The sequence below is a fragment of the Haliaeetus albicilla genome, chromosome 10 (assembly GCF_947461875.1).
Source record: "Haliaeetus albicilla chromosome 10, bHalAlb1.1, whole genome shotgun sequence".
Classification (NCBI taxonomy): Eukaryota; Metazoa; Chordata; class Aves; order Accipitriformes; family Accipitridae; genus Haliaeetus; species Haliaeetus albicilla.
In genome coordinates, this window is record NC_091492.1 from 18,193,308 (window position 1) to 18,218,494 (window position 25,187).

General features: G+C 41.8%; 1 protein-coding gene across 4 annotated transcripts; it reads right to left on the reverse strand.

Moving 5' to 3' along the window:
- Positions 1-6,436: 6,436 nt before the first annotated feature.
- Positions 6,437-24,944, reverse strand: AKTIP (AKT interacting protein). 4 transcript variants are annotated; one of them, XM_069793665.1, is made up of 10 exons: positions 24,820-24,944; positions 16,737-16,852; positions 15,186-15,391; positions 13,057-13,121; positions 12,872-12,972; positions 11,446-11,534; positions 11,273-11,371; positions 10,944-11,051; positions 10,167-10,227; positions 6,437-7,362 (listed from the first exon to the last, which is right to left on the reverse strand). In XM_069793665.1, the coding sequence occupies exons 2-10, from the start codon at positions 16,776-16,778 to the stop codon at positions 7,252-7,254; spliced, it is 882 nt and encodes a 293-aa protein (XP_069649766.1). In that variant the 5' UTR covers positions 16,779-16,852; positions 24,820-24,944; the 3' UTR covers positions 6,437-7,251. The 4 variants fall into 4 exon arrangements, with proteins under 4 accessions (XP_069649766.1, XP_069649765.1, XP_069649767.1 ...); XM_069793664.1 differs by lacking the exon at positions 24,820-24,944 and adding an exon at positions 21,697-21,823; XM_069793666.1 differs by lacking the exon at positions 24,820-24,944 and adding an exon at positions 21,565-21,662 and having other exon boundaries at positions 6,437-7,359.
- Between the last annotated feature and the right edge of the window lie 243 nt (positions 24,945-25,187).

Here is a 25,187-nt window from a genome sequence, read left to right on the forward strand (position 1 = left end):
GAAAAAAGCATCTTATGTGCAAAGCTAAGAATAGTCTATAGCGCTCAAACACTAGGTTTGACTGCTTAGTGCAAAAGGAAAGTATCAAAGCGATCACAGAGCTGAGGTCCACAAGGTACACGATATACTTGAGATTGCAAGAACTTCAGTCAAACATTGCAATTAATGGTTTAAAAAAAGAAAAGAAAATTGCACTTACCAGTCACACAACAAGGACAAGGCTTTACTCTTGCCCCAGTTTAGTCATTGTGTTTGTTCTAAACGCGTTTCCTCCTGTTGCTCCGCCAGAACGTGGCACCGCGGAGCCCGCAGAGGGTCAGCGCCAAGGACTGCCTTTGCTGGGGTGTCTCTCCAAGCACAGCCAGGGGCTGGTGGTGCTGCTCCTCTTCGCAGAGGAGGCAGGCTGGCAGGGCTATGCAGCAGAAGAGGAGCCTAGAACAAAAGCAAGCCGGTCTGTCTGCCTTGCAGGAGCTTTAATACAAGATTGCACATTTTAATCCAATGAAAGCAGAATTATTTTCATACATACTAGGCTATGTACTCGTGTTTGAACTAAGTTAGGGAACTAACTAAGAATTCTTAGTTAAGTTATTAAGAACTGTTTTGGCCACTGGCAGCCAACTACTGCATTTTTACACCTAAGTATGTACCATTTTTCCCCTGTATATTTAGCTAGTGGCCCTGGCAACTAAGCTTCAACAGCTTCTGTTCCTATCCTTTCTGAAACCAAATTGTTTAGGAACCCTCAGCTGTAAATAATAAGAGGTACAATTTGTAGTTTATGTTTTGAAACAAGTGCTAGAAAAGCTACTTCAACAGAGGTGTTCCAAAGAAAAAACAACAACAAAAAAAACAAAAAACCTAGCATGTAAAAACTATTTTAAAAAAAAATAAATTCTCAAGTAGCTTCAGAATATTTATTTCAAGACTTAGAACAGAACAGTTTGCTTGGAAAGGACCTACAACAATCATCTAGTCCAACTACAAACTTAACTGTTTAAGACTGCTGGCATAACTTCTATTTTTCTTTCAGAAATATTTTTTACAGAGTTGAGAATTGCAAAGATGATAGTCAACTTAAATTTACTTTTTCATTAAATGATATACTTGTACTAGGAAAGATGACTATAATCAGGAGAAAAGGATTTTATTTCAATGGTATTGTTTCAGTACTCATTCACCTACCTTGTTCCTGGAACAGCTGCTTTTAACACAAATATCCAATTACAGAAAGATATAGTTAGTGTTTTCTCCCCTTTCTCAATCTAATAAAAAAAGTTTCAGATTATCCATTCTAAACTAAACAAAAATCCACATTCTTTAAATTAAAAAAAAAAAAGTATTTTCTTTTCAGGAACCTGCTATTAGCATGGATTTAGCTTAGAGCAATCCAACCTACTCACCACACCTACAGAGGTCTGTAACAGCTCAAAAGTAAAGAAAATTTACTCAAATAACCATCATTTTTACTTCATTCTATCATTCTTCCTTGTCATTGTTTTTACTAACTGTGGTGTTTTCTAAACCCCAGCAGCAATCAGACAAATAAAACAACAGCAGCAGCCGCCACACCTCTGAACTGACATTAGTTAACACTCACCAGGATTTGCTCCCTATTGAACTCTGCCCCCACCCCGCACCATCAATAGGTGTGGGGACACCGTCCCTTTTCGGCTTTGTACAGCAGTAGGAATTAAGTCCTGCATCGACCCTGCTGCAGCTGAGATGAGAGAGCATCCCAAAATTAGAAGGGATTAAACTTCTACGCAAGTCCTTCACCTAAGTGGCTTAGGAAATTTGCAAGTCAGTGATTTATTACAAAGGCTTCTGAGTAATCTAAAAAAAAAAAAAAAAAAAAAAAAAGGACTCACATTCCAGTTTAACACTCGTAGTTCTGCCTCCCTGCCCAGCTGGTACAGCATGCTCAGTCACAAAGCCAGGCCCATCTTCTGCGGCGCACTAAGAGTCCTTTAACTAAACTTTTCTAATGCTAAATCTGAAGCAGCATTTAAATTTCAATTTCAGCCTTCCCAAGAAAAGTGTAAGGGAAATAACTGAGGCAACAGAAGTAATGTTCACAGTATTTTAGTAGCTACACACTAGGCCAGCACACTAGCCCTCAAAAACTTTTCCCACATGCTTTCCCTGAAAAAAACATGGCACCACTTTCCAGGCAATACAAGCTCAGCTTTCAGATCAGTTCCTCCCTTTCTGTTTTCTATCATAAATTCAAACAGGCATTTGACAATTCCAACGCACTTGCAATTCCTTATAACCTGCCAGATGCCTGAAATACGCAGGCTAACAGGGGCATTAATGCCACACAGAAGAGAAAGCTGACCGAGGTAAGCGACACAGAGCCATCTCTTTTTCCTTTGTACCAGGTTAGAAGGAAGGTGGCTGCTTTTCTTACAAGTTTTTACAAGTCCAACACTGTGTTAAAGCTCACTTCAGCTACGCTGTACCCCATTCTAGAGACTTCCCTAGCAGAAAAGGGCTGCTCAACAGCAGGGTCATGCTGGACTAAAACCATATATTTGTTAGAAAGGTTAACAACCAGTGGCACATGATACAGAAGATGGAGTGAAATTGAACAAATGCATATTTAGGATTATCAGAAATCTGTTCCCTTGAATGCAAATAACAGCCAGAAACACTACAAAGGATTATTTTTTTTTAAGTAGCAAGTCAGCTGCATAAGAATCAAGAAAAAGGTAAGAGAGCAACAAAAGAAACATCTTCCAAGTATTAATCTAGCAATCAAGCAGTTGTCAGCCACCCCACAATCCCAGAAATATTTTGATTTAAGCACAAGACATTGGCTGTGGCTGCTGCAAATGTTCCTCCATGTGTTGTGCCACACACCTACCCCCTTTCCATGGGCATAAAAGTGCTGGGGAAGGTGCAAGCTGGATGTGAACTACTTCCTGCCCATACCCTTCCTAACAACACAAATTACAAGGCACAGCATTAAATAAGAGATATTAAGAAAGATATCGAAAAGCATTGGAGGGGTCTAAACCAGAGTGAGAAAACAACTGAACTCCTGCCCAAGCTACGCAGAGAAAGGCCATTCCCCACACACACTGCCTTCAGGTCTGCAAAGCTGCAAGCATGAAAAAAAAGCAAAATATGCCCAAGAACCTAAGCACACTCTTGAGAACAAAAGCGTCTTCGGACAGTTCCCTTCAACCCTGGCCTTTGTGCACAAGCACTCGAGGCCTTGGCTTCTACAAGATGGCATTCAGCAGCCCTTGCTTCTACTGAGTATTTCAGAAGTAGTTGAGGCAGAAAACAATTGAAGTCCCACACTACAGCCACTGTTACAGCCCTGCCCTGCACTAGCTACGAGCCTTCTTTCTGGTACAAGAGGAGGTAGGCTGAGCAAGACACCAACTCCCCCACTACCACCTCCCTCCCTCCCTCCCTCTCAAAGGAGGGGATCAGCAGCGAGATCACTCACCCTTTTCCATGGGGGCTGGACGTGGTCTTCAACCTCTTCAGCAAAGATCCCAGGGAGAAACGAACACATCCATGCCGGGAGATGAAGCCAGGAGCTCTCTGGAGAGCTGTGTGGGGCTCACGAAGCTGCACACAGCCACACTGGCCCAGGAGATGCCACAGGTGCTGCCAGCACACACTTACCATGCCATCTCAGGCAACACATTGCACCCCAGAGTGGGCACTCGCAGCCCCCCGGCCCACAGGATTTCCCTCTCACTGACGGAGGCGGGCCAGACAGCTTCTGTGGTTGGCAATACACAGTAGGAATGACATTCTTTGCTTTGAAAGACTGAAAAATTAGGTTTCAACCCCGTATGTTACACTGACAGTAGTTTCCTGAAGATCACTGAATCAGCACTGGAGCAAAGAAATGTTATTTGCCCAGTTATTCGTTCCTTTTGCTCACACAGGAGGAAAACCACATGCACGCATGTACATGCACACACACTCTCACACTCTCTAACACTGTTACTCACTAGCTTTTCAAGAAACAGCTGTGGCACTAAGCAACTGCTCCAGAAGGCTTGCGCTTCCTTTTACTTTCCCATGGTGGGTATAGAAGAGAGGGAAGGACAGAAAGTCTTTCTGTGCATGTCATCACACAACTGACAACAGGAACAGCAGAGGGAATTGCTTGCTTTCTTCCAAGATCCACAGGTTTTTCCTTCTTTTCTATACTGATAGATGTATAAAATTATAAAAGGCTTACAGCTATCTGCCATCCAAGTCCTGTTCTCACAAAATAACTGACTTTAGCACGCAAGATAAAGAATGCAAAAACAATTAGAAAAAACATCTTTAAATAAAGAGGTAGAATGTTCCTACTACAGGAAAGAGTACACAAACCAAAGTGCCGATTCAGAATTTTGCACTCTCCTCAAAGTTTTCGAACTGAAGACAGGACTTAACAGTTTATTTATGTAACATGTTTTTTCAAAAAAACGTAAGAGCAAAGTTCTTGCAAGTCCTAAGCCTTCTCACACTCTTTCCTTCCAAAGCGGTAAGAACGGGAGAAAAGAGAAGCCACCACAAAAATCTCAAATCCCATTATTTGCATAGGTTTATTTCAAGGTTTGGAGTTGAATGTTTTGCTCCAACAAGCCATCACTACCAGCAAGAAAGCAACATTTCATTTGATGTTATCTTGTTGATGCTGGTTTCTAGTGTCGCTGCAGAAACAGATATAGTGCTTTTCCTAACAGTAGCCACTGTTTCAAGACTCAAACAGCAAAACATCCTACACGAAGTCTGTTGGCTTCGCTCTAGTTACTGATATATCAAAGCACTAGATTGGCAATACCAATGTAAGTGGAAATACACAGAATTATTCTAGTATTGACTTTGCAATTGTCTAAAAACATATCAGCAGCCACCTTCAGAGGGCCACTAAAGACTGCAGATTTGCTCTAGATTTCCCTATCCATTTTTAAATACCACTGCCTTAACACATCATCTTCTCAGCCTCATAACAAAGTTGGATTGAGCTCTGAGCTAGAAACAGATTTGTGTTGAAAATAGTAGAAACTGAGTTTACTCTGAGTTAACTGCCCTACAAAGTCATACCAAGTCACAGACATCTCACCCTATGATTGACTCAATCTTGGCAAAAATGTCCTTTAGGAAGATCTGTACTCAACTACCACTATTGATACAGTTTACCATAAAAAAACCCAGTGCATTTAAAGCCATGAAATATGTTTAAATCTGCTGTACTAATTCACATGACCAGGGCCTGCCAGAGCCTTCTGTTTACATAGGCCCATACCTCACATATACAGAGTTAGCAAGAGCTTTCAGAGAGCTGAAGACAATAGTTCAGTTGCAAATACCCTGTTCAGAAGCACCTGCTTGGTAATTTATGCTTAGAATTCTTCTTACTTTAACCTCAAATTTGTTCAGGAAGGAGCCACTCTCAATTGTATTTCTCTTATTACACTGACTGTAAATGGATATACTAAGGTTTAGAAAGCACATTTTAGCATTTAGTCAAGAACACAGGTCCTGTAACAGGCACTTTATAAGATGAGGGCGGTTAAAGAAGAAAGAGTAGCCCCAAGAAATGCACCTTTGGATGCACTTCCTCCTCTGCCTTAAAGAGGATCCTTGCTTTCCACATATCCTCTGTCTAAAGAGGAATTCCAGCAGTACTACAGACACTCCAGGCAGCCCCAGGAAACCTTGCATCTCAAAGGCAGAAGCTTTAAAAGGTCTAAAGCAACATCATGCGGTAAGATTTCAACATTAGCTAAAACAGAGTAAGTACCTAATTTAAACAATGTTAAGTGCTGCATAGAAATGACTTGAGTCATCCTTAACCGTACATTAAATTAATCATTTGGTATATGACAGCATATTACTTGTGAAGTCTTTGTCTACTTCCTTAAGAGCCAAGAAGTTGTTCTCAAAGGGAACAGGGAAAGGTTGTTATATGACAAGTGCATTTAGCTTGTCAGATAAAAACAAAAGACAAAAAAACCCACAAAAACCAAAGCACACACCGGCACCACTCCCCACCCTCCCCAAACACCACATCACATTCATATATGAAGTCACTGCTACTTGTTACTAGACAGTAGGGTTTCCATTAATGCCATCAGTACAGGTATGAGGAGCCAAAGAAAAAGCAGCCCAGCTGTAAAGGGTTAACATTACAGGTTTCGATAGGAAAATCCTGTTAGGCAAGAATAAGGCATTCTGCTAGACTCTTGTGAAAAGTAAAAGATTCTGTCCTGAGCTCACACATGCTTTAGAAAGGTTTTCCTGTATGTGGAACAAAACTGTATTTAACCAGTCTCTTCAGTATGTAACATCCTGTTATCCCGTTAACATCCTGAATACGCATGCAGGCAAGTACATATGTAGTCAGATGCTTCCATTCCGCTTCCAGTCTTTGCTAAATGTCTACAGTATAGACAGACAGAGGGACAAAAGCTAGATCATGGTTTCTTTTTATTTTAAGATGTCACTATTAACACACATTAGTCAAGCTATCCTATGTAATCCCCTAGACACCTAGGGAATCTAAAATCCTCTTAAGATTTTATTAGATCAAGAGACCACCATTAAAAGCTTTGATTTTAGTGTTTATGTAATAAAAGTCTAATAAGCCTGACACTCTGCTTTCACCCTGTCAGACTAATGTGCGCTTTAGTGACGATATCATTTTACAAATCAATAATACATAATACATCATCCCCAGCTTTACCTCTGGAAAGTGCTAAATGGAGTCAGTGAACCATCTATTTACAATTTCAAATCCTAATATATTTACAATAGAAACCAAAAGTATTTAAAACCATTAAATATAGTGTTTAACTCTGCTATATTAGTTTACATGAACACAGCTTATCTCTGGCGTCGTATCTCCAATGCTAATATTTCTGCCAGTAATTTAAGATTTTTTAAAAAATTGCTATTCCTGGAGGGAAAAAAATAAAAGCTTAAAAACCAACCCAAAACCTCCAGGCATTTCAGAGCCCTGAGGAATTACCCACCCTAGACAGTCTTCAGGTAAAAGTACTGCAGTGTTCAAGAGAGACTTCCAAACTCCAGGCAAGCCTTTAAAACCTAATGCATATGTAAAACATTAAGAGTCAGTAATCCACTGAACAGGTTTACTGGAGTCACTGCTACCATTCAGTTTTTACTAATCCATAGTCAAGAAGGAAACTGCTGCTTTGCTGTTTCTCCCTCCATTACATTCCCTCCACCCACAGAAAGTGTTTTGTGCACCATCATCCAGAAGAGCTAAGTAGGCATCATCTTCTCTTCTTTGCTGAAAGGCTGAACTGAGCCAGGCTTTACCCATGACAGGCCAGAAACATGCATACTTTTGCAGTGCTGATCTTCTGGCTTCTTCTAGGTAGAAGAAAGTCAGAATTATTAGACACCCCAAACCCTCTTAAGTCCCTCCCCATCCGTTTTACCTTTGGCAACCACAAGCATAAAAGAGGCTAGCATCATTTCCTCTCCTCAAAGAGGAACATGGCTATTGGTTTAACTCCTGTGAACGTGTGTGGCATCTGTAGAACTACCCCGACATTACAGGAGAGTTTAAATGACTTAGTTCATGTACTGCTACCCTATCATACTACAGAGATTAAGAGATAGTCTTTGAACAGTGCCTTTTGCTTGAAGGCCGTGGCCCAGCACCACTGCACTGCTATTTGCCAAATTTCTTGGTTCTACAGAAAGAAGTGTCAATCCAAATCAAAACATTTGTCATTAACTTGACATTGTAATGGTAGCCTACTACCTTGCGATGCTGGGCATACTGTGGAAGAGTACTCCAACCCACTGAAGGCTTCTGAACGCAAATTAACATGGCAAAGTAGCAGCTGATACCTTTGCTATACCACAGAGCTTCTTAATGCTTTCCAAGGATGGTCCTTCTCTTCCCTGAGCATTTATCATGGTTAAATGCTTGAACAATAACTATTTCTACCAAACACAATGCAATGAACATTTGAGACTGACTATTGCAATTTAGAAGACAAAAAAAAAAGCTTCAAGTTGAAGGAGAAAGATGCAACTTCAAGCATCTGTAGATTTAAAGTAGTTTAAGATGATTAGTAAATTAGATACCTACTCTAGCAGGTCAAAGAAACAGAATAGCTTGCAGGGTTTGTTTTTGCATACCAGGAACTAGCCCTGCCTCCACACTGCTATAGGCTCATCAGATCATCTGTATGCCAACTACATCAAACCTGGAATGACGCATCAAGTTCCAGAAAGCGATAATTATGTAAGTAGACTTTGTCATACTACAGGAAGCCTTTTGCCTGACAAAGTAAATTAAGTCAGCAAGAAAAGAGAACCTGCACTTCCTCTGTCCCTCCCCATGTTTTGTGTAAAAGGTGACACTATGTGACAGAATTGCCGTAACGCATCAGACAACAGCAAACGAGGGATCAGTTAAGCTCGAGTCTGGCAGAGTAGCTGGCACCTGCCTATCGCATGCCACACACAGGACATCATCTAGCAAAAGCCATGTGCTCAGCAGGGAACTGGGACATCACAGCCTTTCCTGGGCTACAGTTCTAGAATAGCCAGGTTGTTTCCCAAGGCACAGGAATTACACAGGTAATAAACAAGGACCCAGGGTTGCAGAAAAAGGGAAAGACAGGATACAGGATTAAGGAACTTCCTTTTTCTGGGAGGGAAGAGAATGTTCTCAGCTACACTGATATTTTGGAACAAATCTCCTAAGGCACAGAAGTTGGGCCATACCTGCTATCAACAAAGTACTCAAGTGACTAAAGTACCACACGTGCAATAGTTACTGAAGATGTCACTTTTTGCTTAAAAATAAATTAACATGCATCCCCAAAGAAAAAGGATGAAAGAAAAAGCATTGTTTGCTATAAGTCTCTGAGACAGCATCATACCCTTTCCATTTCAAGCACCTCAACCTGTTCTTTCTTAGGTCTTTGATTTAAAGGGTAAGAAAGAAGGAAGTAGAGAATGAAGGACAGGGGAAGAGTCAAAAGTATTTCTCAAGTTTTTAGAAGAACATCAAGAAGTCAGAATCTGATCAAAATATTTTCCTGTGTGTTCTAAGGCTGGAGAAAAGCCACCTCACCTCAAGCCCTGCTGTGACTCTGGCTGTTAGGAACATTGCTACACTGAGCTTACAGGCAGCATATTGTATTAAGATCAATGTAAAAATCTCATTCATGGCAGAAGACAGGAAGAACACGAGTTAAAGCTTGCAGCAAGGAAGACTGAAGTTTGGACTGACAAAAAAACCCAAACATTTTTTATTACTAAAAAAGCAGCAAACACCACCACAGCTCTAGTGCAAGGAGCCCAAGTCAGTAACTAAAACATTCAGAGTGTTTTTCCTTGACAGTCCAGCAAAAATACCAGCCACCATTTCAGAATCCCTAGGCACTGCAAGCAGAGTTACTTGTCATGCCACTCAGTGCAGACTCAGAATTGCTGTGTGCCAGCTCTTTAAGTGCAAAGAAATAATAAATAAATAAATAAATAACCCAACCAAAACCAAAAAACAAAGCGCACCCCGTTCCCCAAAACCAAATGTGTTGCTCAGGTGAAAGCTGTATGAGCCAAAACATTCTTGCTATATCAGTAAGAGTGCTTTGTGACAGAAGTAACTCTATGCACTCTTCAATTAGCTGATATTGTCTTATTAGAACTCAGTATTGTTAGAGATGTAAGCAAGGTACTCTGCCTGTGCTGCTTCAAAAAGTCTGGAATGAGAAGAAAGCCCTGAAGCTTTGATTCAATAATGAAAGATCTCTCAACAGAAGAGAACAAAGAAGTTGGGGACTGTCAGGTTATGCAGAAGTGGTAACGACCATGACAAGTGCAGGACAAGCTAATAGGCAGTCAGCAAATCTCTTCCTTCCCCTCTTTCCTTCCCTTCCACCCCTAAACAAAAAAATCTGCCAAGTGTGCCAACAGTTGTACTAACAAAGCTTTCTAGCTGGCTAAATGATTAATTGCTTAACACACTGAAGTTAGAACTGTGACATAACTGCTTAGTTAGGAGACCAAATCAGTTTCAGCACGCCTGCTGATCCAAAAGAGGGGTGGAATAAGGTTTGTCTAGTACACATTCATCACAGAGACAGAGAACCTTTCTTCCCTTATCAGGCAATAAACCCACACTACAGTGAGAATCTGGACTTTGCACATACCTTCTGAGTCAACATCTTCTCTCTAGCTTCATCATGTATAGCTGGATTCCATGGAGAAAAACTATGGAGAAAGTATAGTTACCTCTTACTTCACATTTTTGCAAACTACAGCTTAGAGCAGAAAGCAGCAATTTTCCTTGGTTTCGTTCGCTGAATTTCAAGTAAACTACAATTCTGAGTTTTCAATGTTAAAACATACAGTTAAGAACTGAATTCACATTGTCATGGATCTTTTCAACAAGAAGTACTTAGGTTTTCATTTTTGTTTTCAGTGAGAACTGGCAATTCAGCAGGTACTACATGAAACACTACTCATATTCCCTATGGTGCTGACTGCTCCATTCCCTATGCAGTCAAGCTTAAAAGCATTTTAAAAGTGTGACCAAAGCTATAGTCATGCAAACTATGTTCAGGAAAGTCCAAAAGCAGTATTTACTCCATGGGTATCTCTACTTGAGGAACATGAAGTGATTTGGAGCTTTTGTTTGTTTGTTTTGGGGTTTGTTTGTTTGAGGTTTTGTTGAGATTTTTTTAAGTCTTGGTTGCTTAGTGAACAAACAGTAAACACAAGTGTCTGATTATATTTAGGATTCACTCAATAGTAAACAGAAGGAAATGAGGGTAGGAATATTCAAAGTAATGCTATAAATGTAAGAAAGAAAAAAAAAAAAAAAAAAAAAGTCAGTCAGCTTGGCAGAGAAAGGCTTCAAATCAACAACTATACCAAAACTTGTACTTGAAACATTAGGACATGGTGAATATGCTCATGGTACTTACATGATTGCATAGGGATCCTCTATTTTGGGCTGATCAAATAAATGACTGCTGCATAGTTTGACACTATCCACTACTTTACTTTTGAACAGCTGAATATCTTTTTCATAACTGCAAGAGAGAAGTAAGTAATGTTAAGTAATTGCAAGGAGGTACAGGTTTGCTTTAGAAGCATGGACAGACTTGGCAAAGCCTCAGCTTTAGTTGCTAGTGCAATCAACTCTGGCAGTAGAGACCATGAACCGATAAACAATTTTACAAACCTCTTGTTTCTGCAAGTCTATGCAAAAACGTCTTAAGAGGCCATATCTATACACATGGAAGATACTTACAGCACTGCAGCCTCAGGATTCAGAGGAGTAGTTGTATCAATCTTGTAGAAGACTCTGCGAGCATACATTAATACTTGCCATATGTGATTATGATTTCGCCTAAAGAGAACAAAACACAAATGAAGAAAGGAACAAAGTTCTTTCAAATTATACATCAATATGTTACCACTAACCTCCATTTTGCAAATGCTCTTTTCACATCCAGTTCACCAGATAAAGGATCTACTAGTGGATGGAAGACAGGCAGATCAAAAACCAAGCGCTGCATTAGAAAAAAGAAATTCATTATGACAACTTCAATACTAATGCTAAAACCACTGGGTGAAGGTCACTCAAGATGTTGCTTCCAAATACTAATTAATTGTTACTGTATTAAAAGAAAGCAACCTGAAGTGCTTTATACCAACTGTGAAACTGTAACCCAACACACCCATGTTACATGCAGGGTCCTGTCCTCTCTCACATGCTTATCACCAAATCAGGAAACTAATCCAGCTAACCACACAGGCACTAGTGCCAACACAGGTAATATCAGATAAAATCAGATTAAAGGAGTTTTTCTGGTTTAGCTATGTGTGACTGAAAGCTTTTTACATACTTGAGCTACAATCAATACTACTTTTATCCTACATATTTTTAAGTAAACTGTGCAGTGACACCACGGTGTCTTCAGTTCTGTACAGCCAGCTTCCTCTGGTATTTGTGCATTCTTCCAAAAGAAAACTTAGTTTCAAAAGGAAGGTTTTAAAGCCCTATGGTAGCAATAGAATGATGGCTGTATGAGAGACACTGAAGTCTAATCTTTGAAAGAAACTGTTTCCTACTGGCTCTGTCCTTTTAAAGATGATGGCTTTGCACAAATTTGACACCAGGCAGACAGCTTCCTGACATAGCAACTTGTTCTCAGCTACAGCAGTTACATATGCCTGTCCCTCAATCTTCCTCTTACAGAAATTTGGCCAAGAGGACCAGCTGCTCTGCTCTGGAGAGTCAGACTGCCACAAGATTTTTTTTAAATTTTATTTTTATATTTTAATTGATGTAATAACTTGGATACTTTTCCCTAAAGAGAAAAAGAGAAATCAGAGATGGAAGGTAACACTGTACTATCTATCTCCTACTGCCTTTTTTTCACCAACATTCTCCTCAACTTCTTGTTGTTCTTTGTTTCAATGTAATTTAGAAGAGAGACAGGCAAGAAATCCTGCAATACTAGAAGCAAACACAGCACAGGTGCCTGGAATTTATGTTCCATTATATCACTACTCAGAATTTGCATACTACTTTAAGTGTTTCAGTGTTGACTTCCTTGCCGAGGAAGTAGCAGATCAAGAGTTGAGGTAAAGAATTGCTTGATTACTTCATACTCTAATGCATCTAACCTCAGGAAGTTCACTGTACACCAGCCTTAGTAATCAGAGTAACTTAATTCCTCCACAGATGTTAGGAAATATGTACAAGACATTGCAAATGAGCCCAGCCAACTGAACAAAACTAGTTCATGGAAATGAGAAGCTAACTGGTATATTAGCTTTAATAAAAAGTCATACTTAAAACACCAGAAAACAAGAAAAACCCAAGATACACACAACCACTTACCGGGCAGTCTCCATCTGGGTAATTATCAGGAATATAGACAGTAAATTTAAACACACCATCCTGGTACAGCCCATGTCTTATGAATATTACACCAAACCACACTGCAAGTGAAAAAGTTTGCTTGAGTGAAAGAATTTAAAAATATATATATGTAAAAAAACTTTAAAAGTTAGGTTTAAACTTACTTAATGCTGATCGGTAAGATGGCTGCACGTAGACACCTGGCAGTTTCTGCTTTACAACCAAGGTACTGCAATGAGAATCAGCATTTAGGATAGCTCCACAACCACACTAAATCTACAGCAAGCTGACAACAGTAAACCCAGAATGTACTACCAACAGCTTAACAGGGGACTTCTTCCACAAACTTACAACTTCTTCCACAAACTTACACGCAATTCCCAAGGTCAGATTGCTCACAGAAGGAGGTGGCAGAAAACTAGTGAAACCATATTTTTTCACTCTTTGTTTTTCCTACCCCTCCACTTGAAGAGTTACTAACAGGAAACATTATTCCTCCTGATAAAACTGTAAGTAGAGAAGTAGAAATAAATTCTTCCCCCAGTACATGCATTTAACACGTCATTACTGAAATTTCCATTTTTCTACTGAATCCCCAGTTTCAAAGTAAAGAAGAAAAAAAGAAATGCAATTAAGTAATTTTGAATGCAGATTTGCAGTCAATTGTAGAAAATTTTGAAATGTTTAAAATTGAAGTTAAAGTTTGGTCACAAGTAGTTTTTCAGTTTTAGATGAGACTATGCTGCAGGTCAAACAGGAATTACTGACAAAAAGTAACAGAAAATAAAAAGGACAGTCAAGAAGCAGGGTATATTCGAGATCTGGATCGAGTGATTCCAGGCATCTCATTAACAGGATGGACCAAGTAATTTTCCCAAACTTGCACTTATTTGCTATTTCACTTCTTGAGATAATAATCCAGTCACGATCTTCAGTCACCAACGACCAGTGCATTATGAAAAGAGTTTCTACATCTCCTTTTGCTTTTTAGGAAAGTCCATTTGATAATCAACATTACTACAGGGGAAAAAATGTGCTATTTTTACTAGTTTTCAAATCAAGGAGCACAAGTAGTTGCTAGTAAGTTTAACCAACTGTAGTTGTATGGTATGCAGATTCTACTGAACACTATAAATGATAAACCAAATTATTCACTTCACAGGTTTTCCAGTTACTTGGCATATAGGTCCATTAAATTGAACTCTGCATGCTTGTACAAATAAACCATAATCTTAAAGCAGAATATTAACACAGTCCTGTGCTTATGATCTTCATAAAATTCATTATTATTTCCCTAATAATAAATTTGTTAAACTAGAGGAGTTTACATTATGATACCAATATATTTTTGCATGCTGCAGAAGAAAAACATCTTTCTTGAATTAAGAAGTCAGGGTCAGTTCCCTGAAAAAAAAAAAAAAAATTACTGTTTTGAGAGTTCTCACTTTCAATTTAATGGTTAAATGCAAGAACTGAGACTTAGCATTGCATAAGGACTCCAGGGATTTCATTCCAAAAGACATACTACATACTTGAGAATCCAGTATGTCTGTTACGGAGGAAGTCCCTTCAGCTTTGTAGCACAGAACAGTTTACGTAACTGGAAAGTTTTGCAGACAAATAGAGATTTCTATGCTCACACAGCAGTCTACAAATCACTAGACTGGATCAAATGCAACTGATCTGAAGAAAGTTATTTAAATTGCGCTAACTCCTCCCTCATAAGTTTCACATTAAATATCACTGAAAGACAGGAAAGAATATAGTCTTCCTAATATCCATTTAATAAGCCATATCAGACAGCGTTCAAGTGTTCCAATAAGCCATATCAGACAGCGTTCAAGTGTTCCATGTAACAACTGAAGGAAGCTCCCACATCCTAACTCCATTAGACAGTGCCATATATTCATAACCATCTTCCCACTAAACATCTGCTTGCTTCTATTTTAATACTTGTTTGAAAAATTCGGTATTTCTGACCAAAAAGCTGTTAGGATAACTGGTCAGGATGCCTAAACCCAAAATGTGTTTACTTCAAGACTGAGAAATATAATAATTCAGAGAATCACATCTAAACACGTCCCTTTAAATCTCATCTCATCTTCCTCTCCCCTTCTACCTCAAGAGGTTGAGACTGCTGCTCCAGAAAAAGAATTTTGTAGAACTTAAGTTTTACTGCCTTCTTCAAGGACTATGGGAGAGACACCAGGTAAGAACTAGATCCCTGCATGGTTTTTTACCACTGAAGCATAAGCCCAGTGACCTAAAAAAGACACAAAAAGTGAAAACCTACAACTCTGCAAGGAGGGAATACTCCAAATAAAAAGGCCCATAAGAAGCATGTGTTCCATTTGTCGACTGGGATGACATGGCAGGTGAAGCAGGCTTGGTTATTGGCACAGCATTCTTTGGAATAGAAGGCAACTGTTTCTTTGTAGAGGCTCGTAGAGGACTGGTTCGCAGCTCTCCACTCAAAGTTTTCTCTTCAGCATCGGGTCTCTGTTAGATTCAAAGAGAACCGTGAGATTACAGGCTGTATTTCATAAACATTTAACACATGAACATATTTTAACACAGGTTTAAACCCAACCTTGTTAATTACAAGTTTGGCCAATGAAACATATCTTGGGTTTTGGTGTTCTACTGCTTGGGGTTGGTGTCTCTTTGGGGTTTGTTTTTAAATAGACTTTTATTCACTCAAACCTAGTCTACAAGTACAAGAATAATCAATGCTGGACAGGAAATCTGCAGATTAGGACAAATACTTAAGGAGGCTTACATTTATTTAGAAACTGGAATCACATAGTATATAACATCAGCTTAGAAGTCAATCTATTTCTAGCACACAATGCATCAAAATAAATCATTTCTACTGACAAGCATCCTCGCGTTCTAGACTTCAAAGAGTCTTTAAAAGTAGTGTAGTAAAGCTGGGATGAAATAAGAACTTTTTACAGAAAATTTCATGTGTTTCACTTCCTGCCTGTGCTCAAGACACCAACATCCCACTTGGAACTGATCACATAGCCCACTCCCACTGTGAGACAATCACCATTTGACAGTAATATCAAGTTTAAATAGTTTTGCTATAGCAATCTTTTTATGCCTATGCTGTCTTGTATTAAAAAAGAAAAAAACAAAAACAAACAAAAAACCTTTTCTACTTAACTGGTCACTGCTACACTGCTAGCGAACATTTTACTACATACAGACTGCAAAATCATTCTATAGATTGCCAAGACAAACCTGCAGGCTATAGACTTCTGATTAGGCTAGTTGCAGTGACTAGAGGCATGATTTAGGCTATAGTGTTTTGAAGTGCTTGAGACTTGGACTAGTAACAATACCTATGTCATAAGCATTATCAACAAAGTTATATAATTTGCCCTAGCAAAATTATATAACTCACTTGAGAAGTGATTAACCCTAGAACTACCATGCTTTCATCGTTGCTACAATCTGAAGTAGCAATAATATTATGGAGGCAGAGTTTTGTCAACACTCACTGCACATGCAATACCTGGCCAAGCTCTATGAAAGACAGTAAACAAATGTGTTAAGAAACAAGTGTTTCAACCGTTTGAACAAGTTTGTTTCACCTTTCCTACTTAAAGATGCTTCAGATAAGAAAAGTCAACAAATTCTGGAGTAGACTCCATCCACAGGCAACTCCATCCAGTTAATACAGCTCAAAGCTAGCTTACACTTTTATTGAAGAGGATCACAATCCTCAGAATAAAACACACACTCCAACTGTATTTGTGTATCATCTGATGGCCTCTTCCAGAACTGCTACCACCCCTCAAGGCACGTTAACACCTTATGGCACCTACTCATTAAATACCTTGCGCACAGAACTTGTAGACATACTCCAGAAAGGGTTCATAACGTGTATTCCAAACAAATGACTGGAACTTTTCAGTGTCTTCAGAGTGTCCTCAGGCCTCTCTGGTTTATACCCTAAAAATACACATAACAAATATGCATTCTAACAGATAAACAGCACTCAATATATAAATAGGATTCAGGTCTAATTCTGCAGCCAGCTTTATATTTCTGTAACTTCAAAGGCAAACTTCTTGTAGTTAAGACTGACAATAGTTAAAATTGCCAAAACTCTATTATATATTAGACTCCAGGACAATACTACAGTTGTCTATGAAGTAATTTTTGCACAGGAATCCCTGCCTTCTTTCTGCTAGAAAGATACTCTAGATTCTGCATTCCATGTTTTGTCTTGCCAACTGGAAAAAAAACCCATCTATTGCATCAGCACAGTCAAGAAAGATCCTCTACACATGCAAATATTAAAAAGTTATCACTTCACCACTTCAGTCCAGCACCAGACAGTACTACAATGGCTTACTCTCGTAGCACAGTTAAGTGTTGTCTCTCACATACACTGCTGACTTCGCATGTTTCTGAAGCACTCCAGTTTGAAAAAATCTCTGCCATTCCTGGTGAAAGAGATGATCCTCCCATTGAGTTTGCATCAAGTATGTGTCATTTTGTTTTCATCTGCACTGGAACACCACCAGGAATAGACAAAGCCACAGAACACAGAAGTTTTTCTGTAACTTATTTAATGGTTTCATTATGAGCACTAAGGCTTAGTGCTCTTTAGATCAGCAGTTCAGTAACAAGGACTTCAGCAGTATTTAGAGTTTCAGTGTCATCTACTGTAGATGTCCTCATTTTTCCCTCTCTCTAGTTTGTTGTTTGTTTTTTTAAAAAAAAGGTTTGCTATTGTTTGTGCAAGAACTCTCACCTACAGCACCTCTTGTCTGGCACAGCCTATTTCCTCCACTCTTGCTCCCCCCCCCCGTTCTCCTAGTTACCATTCCCCTTCCTGCCCCCCCCATTTCTGGCTACATTAACTAAGGTTTTGAGACAATTCACTTTACTCAATTTCTTTAATAGGAAGTTGTACAACATTGACCAAGGCAATTCAGAGGATGCAAGAGAAACAGAGAAAATGGCACAGGCTTCTATTGTGATCAACAATAATTTTTTCTATAGTAAGCAAGGCACCACCTCTTCAGCCATTGTTTTGACTAGTTTATAGAGAAAAAGGTAACATTATGTTCAAAAATCTCCCTAAAAGGAAAATAAATGCCAATTTTGTTAAAAGAAAAAAAAAAAGCCAGATAATTTATCCAAAGAAAGTCTAGCAATGGTAAATTTTTAAAAGAAACATTGATATCAAATCATAGGTATCCTTCTAGACTATATAGCAGCCAAGCATTCAAAAATGCAAGCACCATTTAGAAAAGTGATGAAAATTAACTAATTTCTCCACCCCAAAATCTCCTCAAAACATTCCAGTACGCATGATTCCTCCAGATATTTTTCCTCTTCAGCAGCCAGTCTCACATCACTCTGAGCCACTGAAAACAGAAAGTCAAAGCACAGCTACCACACCAGGGCATGCCCTGTGACAACAGGGAGAAAATGTTTTCACTTCTCCCCATCTCCTGTCTGGAAAGCAGAGCCACGCCAGAGGGCTATGCTGCGGGCCTTTTCTCTTCCATGAAACCCAGGCAGACTAAGTAAGACAGCAAGATACTAGGCTAGGAAGGTAGAAGACATTTCCTCGGTAAACTTCAGTGTAACCAGAGGATGGAAGAACTGACGCACAAAGAAAGCACCTGAGTGCTATGGCTTTGACAATAAAGTAAGTGCTGGAAGCTGAGGTACAGGTTGGAAGACAATTAGCTGGAATCTGGAGTGATTACAGGTTTGGGGTGGGATTTTTTTCTTTGTTTGTTTGTTTTGGACTGGTGTTTTTTTAATACTAGGTGATATAAATTGCATTATTCCAGAACCAGAGATATGAGATACAGGAGCTGAGCAGGACAAAAAATGACTTACGTATGTAAAAAACAGCCTAACCTATTAACACTGAAACAGGGAACGGATCTGGAAGCTTGGTAACTGGTGCTAGATGGAATTCAGTCACTGACTCCACCTTTCAGAAAGCAGCTATGCATCTCAGTACACTTCCAGCTTTGTTGAAAAGCTTTTCATTATAGAGACGCCTATTAACAGGCTATTAAGAGCAGTTTATATCTCCAAATACAACATTATTTTAGCTCTAAACTGCAGAATAACTTCCAGAGATTCTCCTGCACAGACATTTTTTATCCTGTTGCTTGCCAGTAATAAGTCATACATGGTGTTGTCCTAAACTTACTGTTTAACTGCCTCCAGTCTCATTCACCTGTTAAAATACTATTTATGATGGAGAACTAATAACCTCAGAGTACCAGCTTCCCAGAGGAGAATCATTTAAAAAGCCTTTCAAGGTGTTCTAGAGTTTGTCTACTTCTGATCACACTCACTCCTAGCTGTGCTATGTGGCAGTGGAGAATAATATCAATATAGAAAACTTATTCGCAACTGCTTATGCTCTGTAGCACCTTCACCTCACAATTTACTACCCCACATTAACCCAAAGAATAATTTAAAAAAAAAAAAAAAATCAATCAAATAACAGCATATTTGAGTTAGACTGTTTATCCTACTTCTCACTATGGTGAAGGTCTGCAGCAGACAGAGAGCCAAATCCCAATATCATTAAGTGGAATTTCTAGGTAGTTTAGTCATTCAATCTTGCACAGGGCTACAGTGCCTACTACAAGGTACCTACCATTATGATACCTTACGTTGCTCTATCTACCAAAACCATCAGCTTCCCACAAGAACCCAATACACTCTCCTCGTTTTACGAAAAAGTAATAAATACATTCAAAATCATCACCCTGTCTCCCTTCCCACTATCATGATTCACAGTGCCTCATCAAAGGAGAAACTAGTGTGCCGCTCAGTAATACGTTCTACTAATTTCCCCTACTTCAAGAATAGAAAGTAACAGCAACCTTCCTAAGCAGACCTCCTCCCATGGGCTTTTTATAGATATCTTTTTCTCTAGTGTTTTTCTTCTACTACAACAGCAATTAAAAAAAGACACAACACAAATTTGTTAAGAAACATTATTTCAAATGCTGCTTCTTGGAAAGGCCTTCTAACTTCTATACAGCACTGCATTACTAAGGTCCTATCACACCTGGACCAAGAAAGCCACCTCCCACCAAGCATAACCTTATGTTGACAGTCACCAGCACTGAGGTACACAATACAGGAGAGCAGTCAGAGCAAGTGTAAACTCATGCAGTACTTCATCATCACTCTAAAATACTTCAAAAAGTTATCACTAATGAAAACCAAAGTTTTAAGTACTTCACTTTTGCACGTTCTCCTTCTCTACACTAGGTACTCTCATTAAAGATTACTTCTATTATTTATACCTGCTGTCATACCATGTGTCATATTTCTCTCCTGTCACCAGCAGAGACATTAGATTAAATAAAACACTACTAAACCAATCTGACAAGGACTTCGTCTGCCTGGAACAGAGCACTTTTCCAAGTATTTTCTGGAAACATAAACAATTCCTCAAGAAGAAAATAAAAAAGAATGTGTAGACGAACACATATATAATATAAATTCTTATATATATGTTTTTATGCATTTGATTCCCTACCTAAAAGGGAAGGGAGCCACTCCTACACCTGAGAATAAACAGAGCTGATTAGGCAGGGCACGAGAGAACAGCACATGTTCATCACAACACTATTACACGTTTGTCCAGCAACTGTAACTGTCAGTTTACACCCGAACTTACTTCTCAGCACACCTAACTCCTGATCGTCAAGGAGTTTCTCCAAGTATTTCGCCAGCCCACACCTTAACCTACCGGACAAGGGAGTCGCCGAAGGAAACGCTGGCAGCGAACAGGAACGCTGACTAGTCAAGCCTGTTTGCCAACTCTTCCTCACAGGTGGATTACACCTCTCCTACCGACACCTGCTGCCGCGACTTCCACCCCTCACGCACTTCTCAAGGAAGCCATAACCTACGCCAACGAAACCAGCCCTTTCACAAGGAACAGCTAACAGTTCAAAAGGCGCAAGGGGATGACCTGCCGACTTTCACAGGACAGCTGGGTCTCCCGAGGGGGCTGTCAGCTGGAGGACGGGTGGGTCGCAAGAGGGAAAGAAAACAACCAAAAAAACCCACCCCCAAACCCTCCTAGTTGGGCGAAGTCCCGAGACCCGAGCGGGGCGCAGCCTGCCCCGGCAGTCCCCGGCAGCACTCCACATCGGGGCCACGGCCGCGCCCGGCGACGCCGTTTGAAAAGGCGCGGAGAGGCCCGCCGGGCCCCGGCCCCGGCGGCAGCCGCCCCAGGGCCCCCAGCGGCCGCCCCGAGCCCCGCTGCTCGCCCCCGCCGCGGGGTCCCTGGAGGAAGGGGGCCGGGGGGGCCTCGCACGGCGGGCGGCGCCGGGCCGGTTCCCCCCGCGAGGGACAGGGCTGTCCGGGCCGGCAGACGCTCTGCGCGGCGGCGGCGGCGGCGGCAGCAGCAGCAGCAGCTCCTCACGGGGCGAACGGGCGGGCGCCGCCCGCGCCGGCCCGACCCCTCCCGGCAACAGGTGGCGGCCCCGCGGGGCGCAGGCAGACGACCCGCCGCAGCGGCCGCCCCTCGGCGCGGCCGGAGCTGCCCACCGCCCTCCCGTGGCGGCGGGGACTCTCTCCCCGCGACCACCGCTGGCGCTGCGCCCGGGAAGGCGGAGCCGGGCCGGGCCGGGCGCTGCCGCACCGCCGCGCTCGCTCACCCGCGCCAAGGCTCCCGCCGCCCCGCTCCGCTGCACGCGCGGCCCAGGCCCCGCCAGCCGCCGCCGCCGCTCCCCCCCTACCCCCTCCACTGCCCCATTTAAAGCCCGCCCCTCAGCATCGCACATCCGGACCCGGCCTTCCTCTCGACCAATCGCCGTCCTGTTCTTCCGGGACGGCTCCGCGACTCGGGGCGGCGGGGCCGAAGCCAGCCAATCACAGCCACCGCCCTCTCCGTGAGGCAGTAAGGCCGACTCCTCGCCTGTCACGGCGCGGGGCGGGCGGCCGCTGAGAGTTCCGCCCCGGGGACGGGGAGTGGCCCGTGTGCCTGTCCGTCTCGCGGCGGGCGGACCAACGGGGCGGTAGGGACGCACCTGTCACTCTCTCGACGGGAGGAAAGCGCTGGGGCCGGAGCTTAGAGAAAAGAATCTCCCTCATTGGCCGGCGGTGGGGAGCGAGGAGGCGTGCCATTGGCCGGCGGGCCGGGGGCGCCCATTAGCGGCCGCGGCCGGCGGGGGCAGGGGCCCGGCTGGGCCCGAACGGCCGCTTGGAGGCGGGGCCCGGGAGGGGGCGGCACTGCTGCTGCGCGGCGGCGCCCGAGCCCCGGGGGCTCGGCCGTCACCCTCAGGGCGCGGGCCCCGTGAGCCGCGGCCGCCTCTGTCCGCCCGTCCGTCCGAGTGAAACCGCCGCCGGCGTCGGCTGGGCCGCGGCGGCCTGGCGCGGGCGGAGAGGCTAGCCCGGGGGCCTGCCGCCACGCGATCCAAAAGCGAGTTGAAAAAAGGCAGAAAAGGGAGACAGGTGGAATTGAAAGGGGCCGAAAGAGCCCTCCGGAGGCGGCCTACGGTACAGGAGAGAGCCCGCGCCCGCCCCGCCGGACGAGGAGACCCGAACCGTGGCCGTCAGGCGTTCCGCGCCCAGGCGGGGGGGTCCGGCTGCCGCCCCTTCCTCCGCCCGCGGCCTCCCCGAGGCGGCGGGCCGAGCACAGGCCCAGAGCTCCGGCCGCCGCCTGGTGAAGACCATCGGTCACGGGCTTCCGCCACTGCTGGGAGCAGGCTTCGAAAAACGGGCATTCTACAGAACACGCTTGAGCCGGATTTTTTCCTTTTTTAAGCTGAGAATGCATACCAGCTTTCACTGTTGGAAACGTACATGTACATACACGCGCACGCAGTGTCAGTCTGCAGTTACGTATATGTATACCTGTATACGTATACGTGTGTATACGTACAAAATTTAGCTCCAAAAGGCTGCTGAAGGAGCAAAATAAGAACAAAAGTCAGGAGTTTGCTTTTTTTCGTAATTGGACTTTTTCTGAGCCCTGTAGAACAATTGCAAAAATGCTATACCAAAACCAAAGTAACTTGTCAAGGTTTGGAAGATGACAACACAATCCATGCTATCTCAAGTATAAAAATTACAGAGAAAAATTAAAAAGCAATGAATACAGGGTGGGTTTCTTTTGTTCCTAAGCTATGAGCAAAAATACCATGCTGAGGTTATCACTTTGTCTCAATTATTGTAACCTTCTCCTATCTTCCTGTCCTCAAAATGCCACTTTACAATAGTCAGATAACAACATTGTTATTCTGGCCAAACTACTGTCTCAGTCTCTAAAACCCTTTGCAGTTTCCTTTTCTTCAGTGTTTCAAATGCAAGCTCTTTGCCCACACCTCTGAAGTGCTGCACAACTTCTGTTTAGGTTCATATCCTAAATTATGTAGCTTCCACTGCTACATGCAGTAGCAGTCACCTATAGCCTCATTTTCTTTCTCAATCTCTTTCCTGCTACGTATGTTTTCTTTTTTCTGCTCTAAATCTTGTCCCACCATTTCTCCTTTAAAGGTTGCGTTTCCAGAAATCTTTTTTACATGGTTACCTTCACCAGTGGGCTTTTCAGACCTAATCATTCCTCAAAGTGTCTTGCCTGTATTAGATCCTGATCTTGCTAAGGAATGCAAGATGATCATTAAATGCTCATTTACATGTTATGCAGATGTCATAGATCTTATATTGCAAAATTCTGTGGCTTGAACAACATTTTAGTGTTAATTGTGTGTACGTGTTCAGGATGCTGCAAAACTGTATCACAATCGTAATGTGAATAATATTTCAACTTTAATACCAGGGATTGAGAGGAATACTTTACCAAGCCATTGAACACATCGCTGTTAATCTTCCAAACGCCACGACCATCCAAAGCTTCCTATTTTGCCAACTACAGAAATAAAACTTTGACAAGAAAGAAACTAGTTTTTGTCTAATACATTTTCATAAATGCTTTTTTCTGGACCACTGATAAGGAAAACACCTTTTCTGTCATTTTTTACTAGACCCACCTGTAATTAATGTACAGACCTACACCACCATCATTTGTGGGAATCCAGCAACAGGACCTGTTTGCAATCTGGATGCAAGGCCGTGACTTAAAATAGTGTCTCTGTGCTCAAATGATGCTAAACGTTTTCCTAAAACATCAAAGCACTTTTGTTTAGGTCCCTGGATTTGTTGCATTGTTTTGTCCTGTGTATGATCAAGTGAGGAAATCTGAAAACATGGCTTTTGACAAAATGCAGTAGTAAATCTTGCAGTGTATGCATAAACCTCAGTTAGCAGTGCTGATTGTACAACTGCAGTGTTATAAAATTTATTCCCTCTTTTGCTTCTGAAACCCAAAGCCCATCTAAATAGATGTCCTCAGGTGGGCTTTACACATCAGGAAAGTTAAATGAATACATAATTGACCCGCTGGTAGATAGTAACACCAGAATAGCTAAACTTAATGACTTTGTAGAGGAATGCAGAAAGTTGACCTGCAAGCTGAACTAAAATACAGAAGCTCAAAAAAATTACATGGTAGACTAAATTCCCTTCTTAGTAATGCCTGGTCTAGAATGAATTCTACTTAACAAAAACCTTTGTATTTTGACTGATATAAGAGAATAATCTGGCCTAGAATGCCCTTTGTATATTGCTTACCTTATGACAGGTTTCTTTACCTATGGCTTGGTACCTGTAGAAAGTATTATGGGATTAATACAAGTCTAAACAAGCTTTATATACTTTTTTTTCCCCTACCTTTAGATACTTTGTATCTGTTTCACCCCGAAGTATAAATACAGTAAGGAATTTAATGTAAAACAACGTTTTTAGGCTAGCATAGGAAAAAAGTGTTGGCCAAGATTTTTTACAATATGTATGTTCGTACGCCAAAACCATATATACTCATAATCCAAAACCTAAAATTGCCAAGCACCTGCCTGTGTCTCTGTGGAAGAAGGAAGAGTGTGATGGCTGTATCGTTTAAGGCATATTCAATATTATGTTTAACTGTTCAGCATGCAAAAACGCTGGGTAGTTCTGACTGACTTCATCCGGGCCGGAATTTGACTTTGTGGTGGCAGCAGTTTTGAGAAGTAATCTGAACTGAAGAGATGGGAGGAAAGTTAAACCCTGTGTTTAATGAGTGGGAGGGAATGCTGGGCACCACTAGGTGGTGTGCGGCAGCTGTTCGCCTTGCCTGTCGGAACCCATAAGTAGAGAAATGACAAAAACACTTCATGGACTGAAACACGGTATGTGCCGTATGACAACAAGAAATGATCAGGCCTAGTGCTCCTAGCTGCAA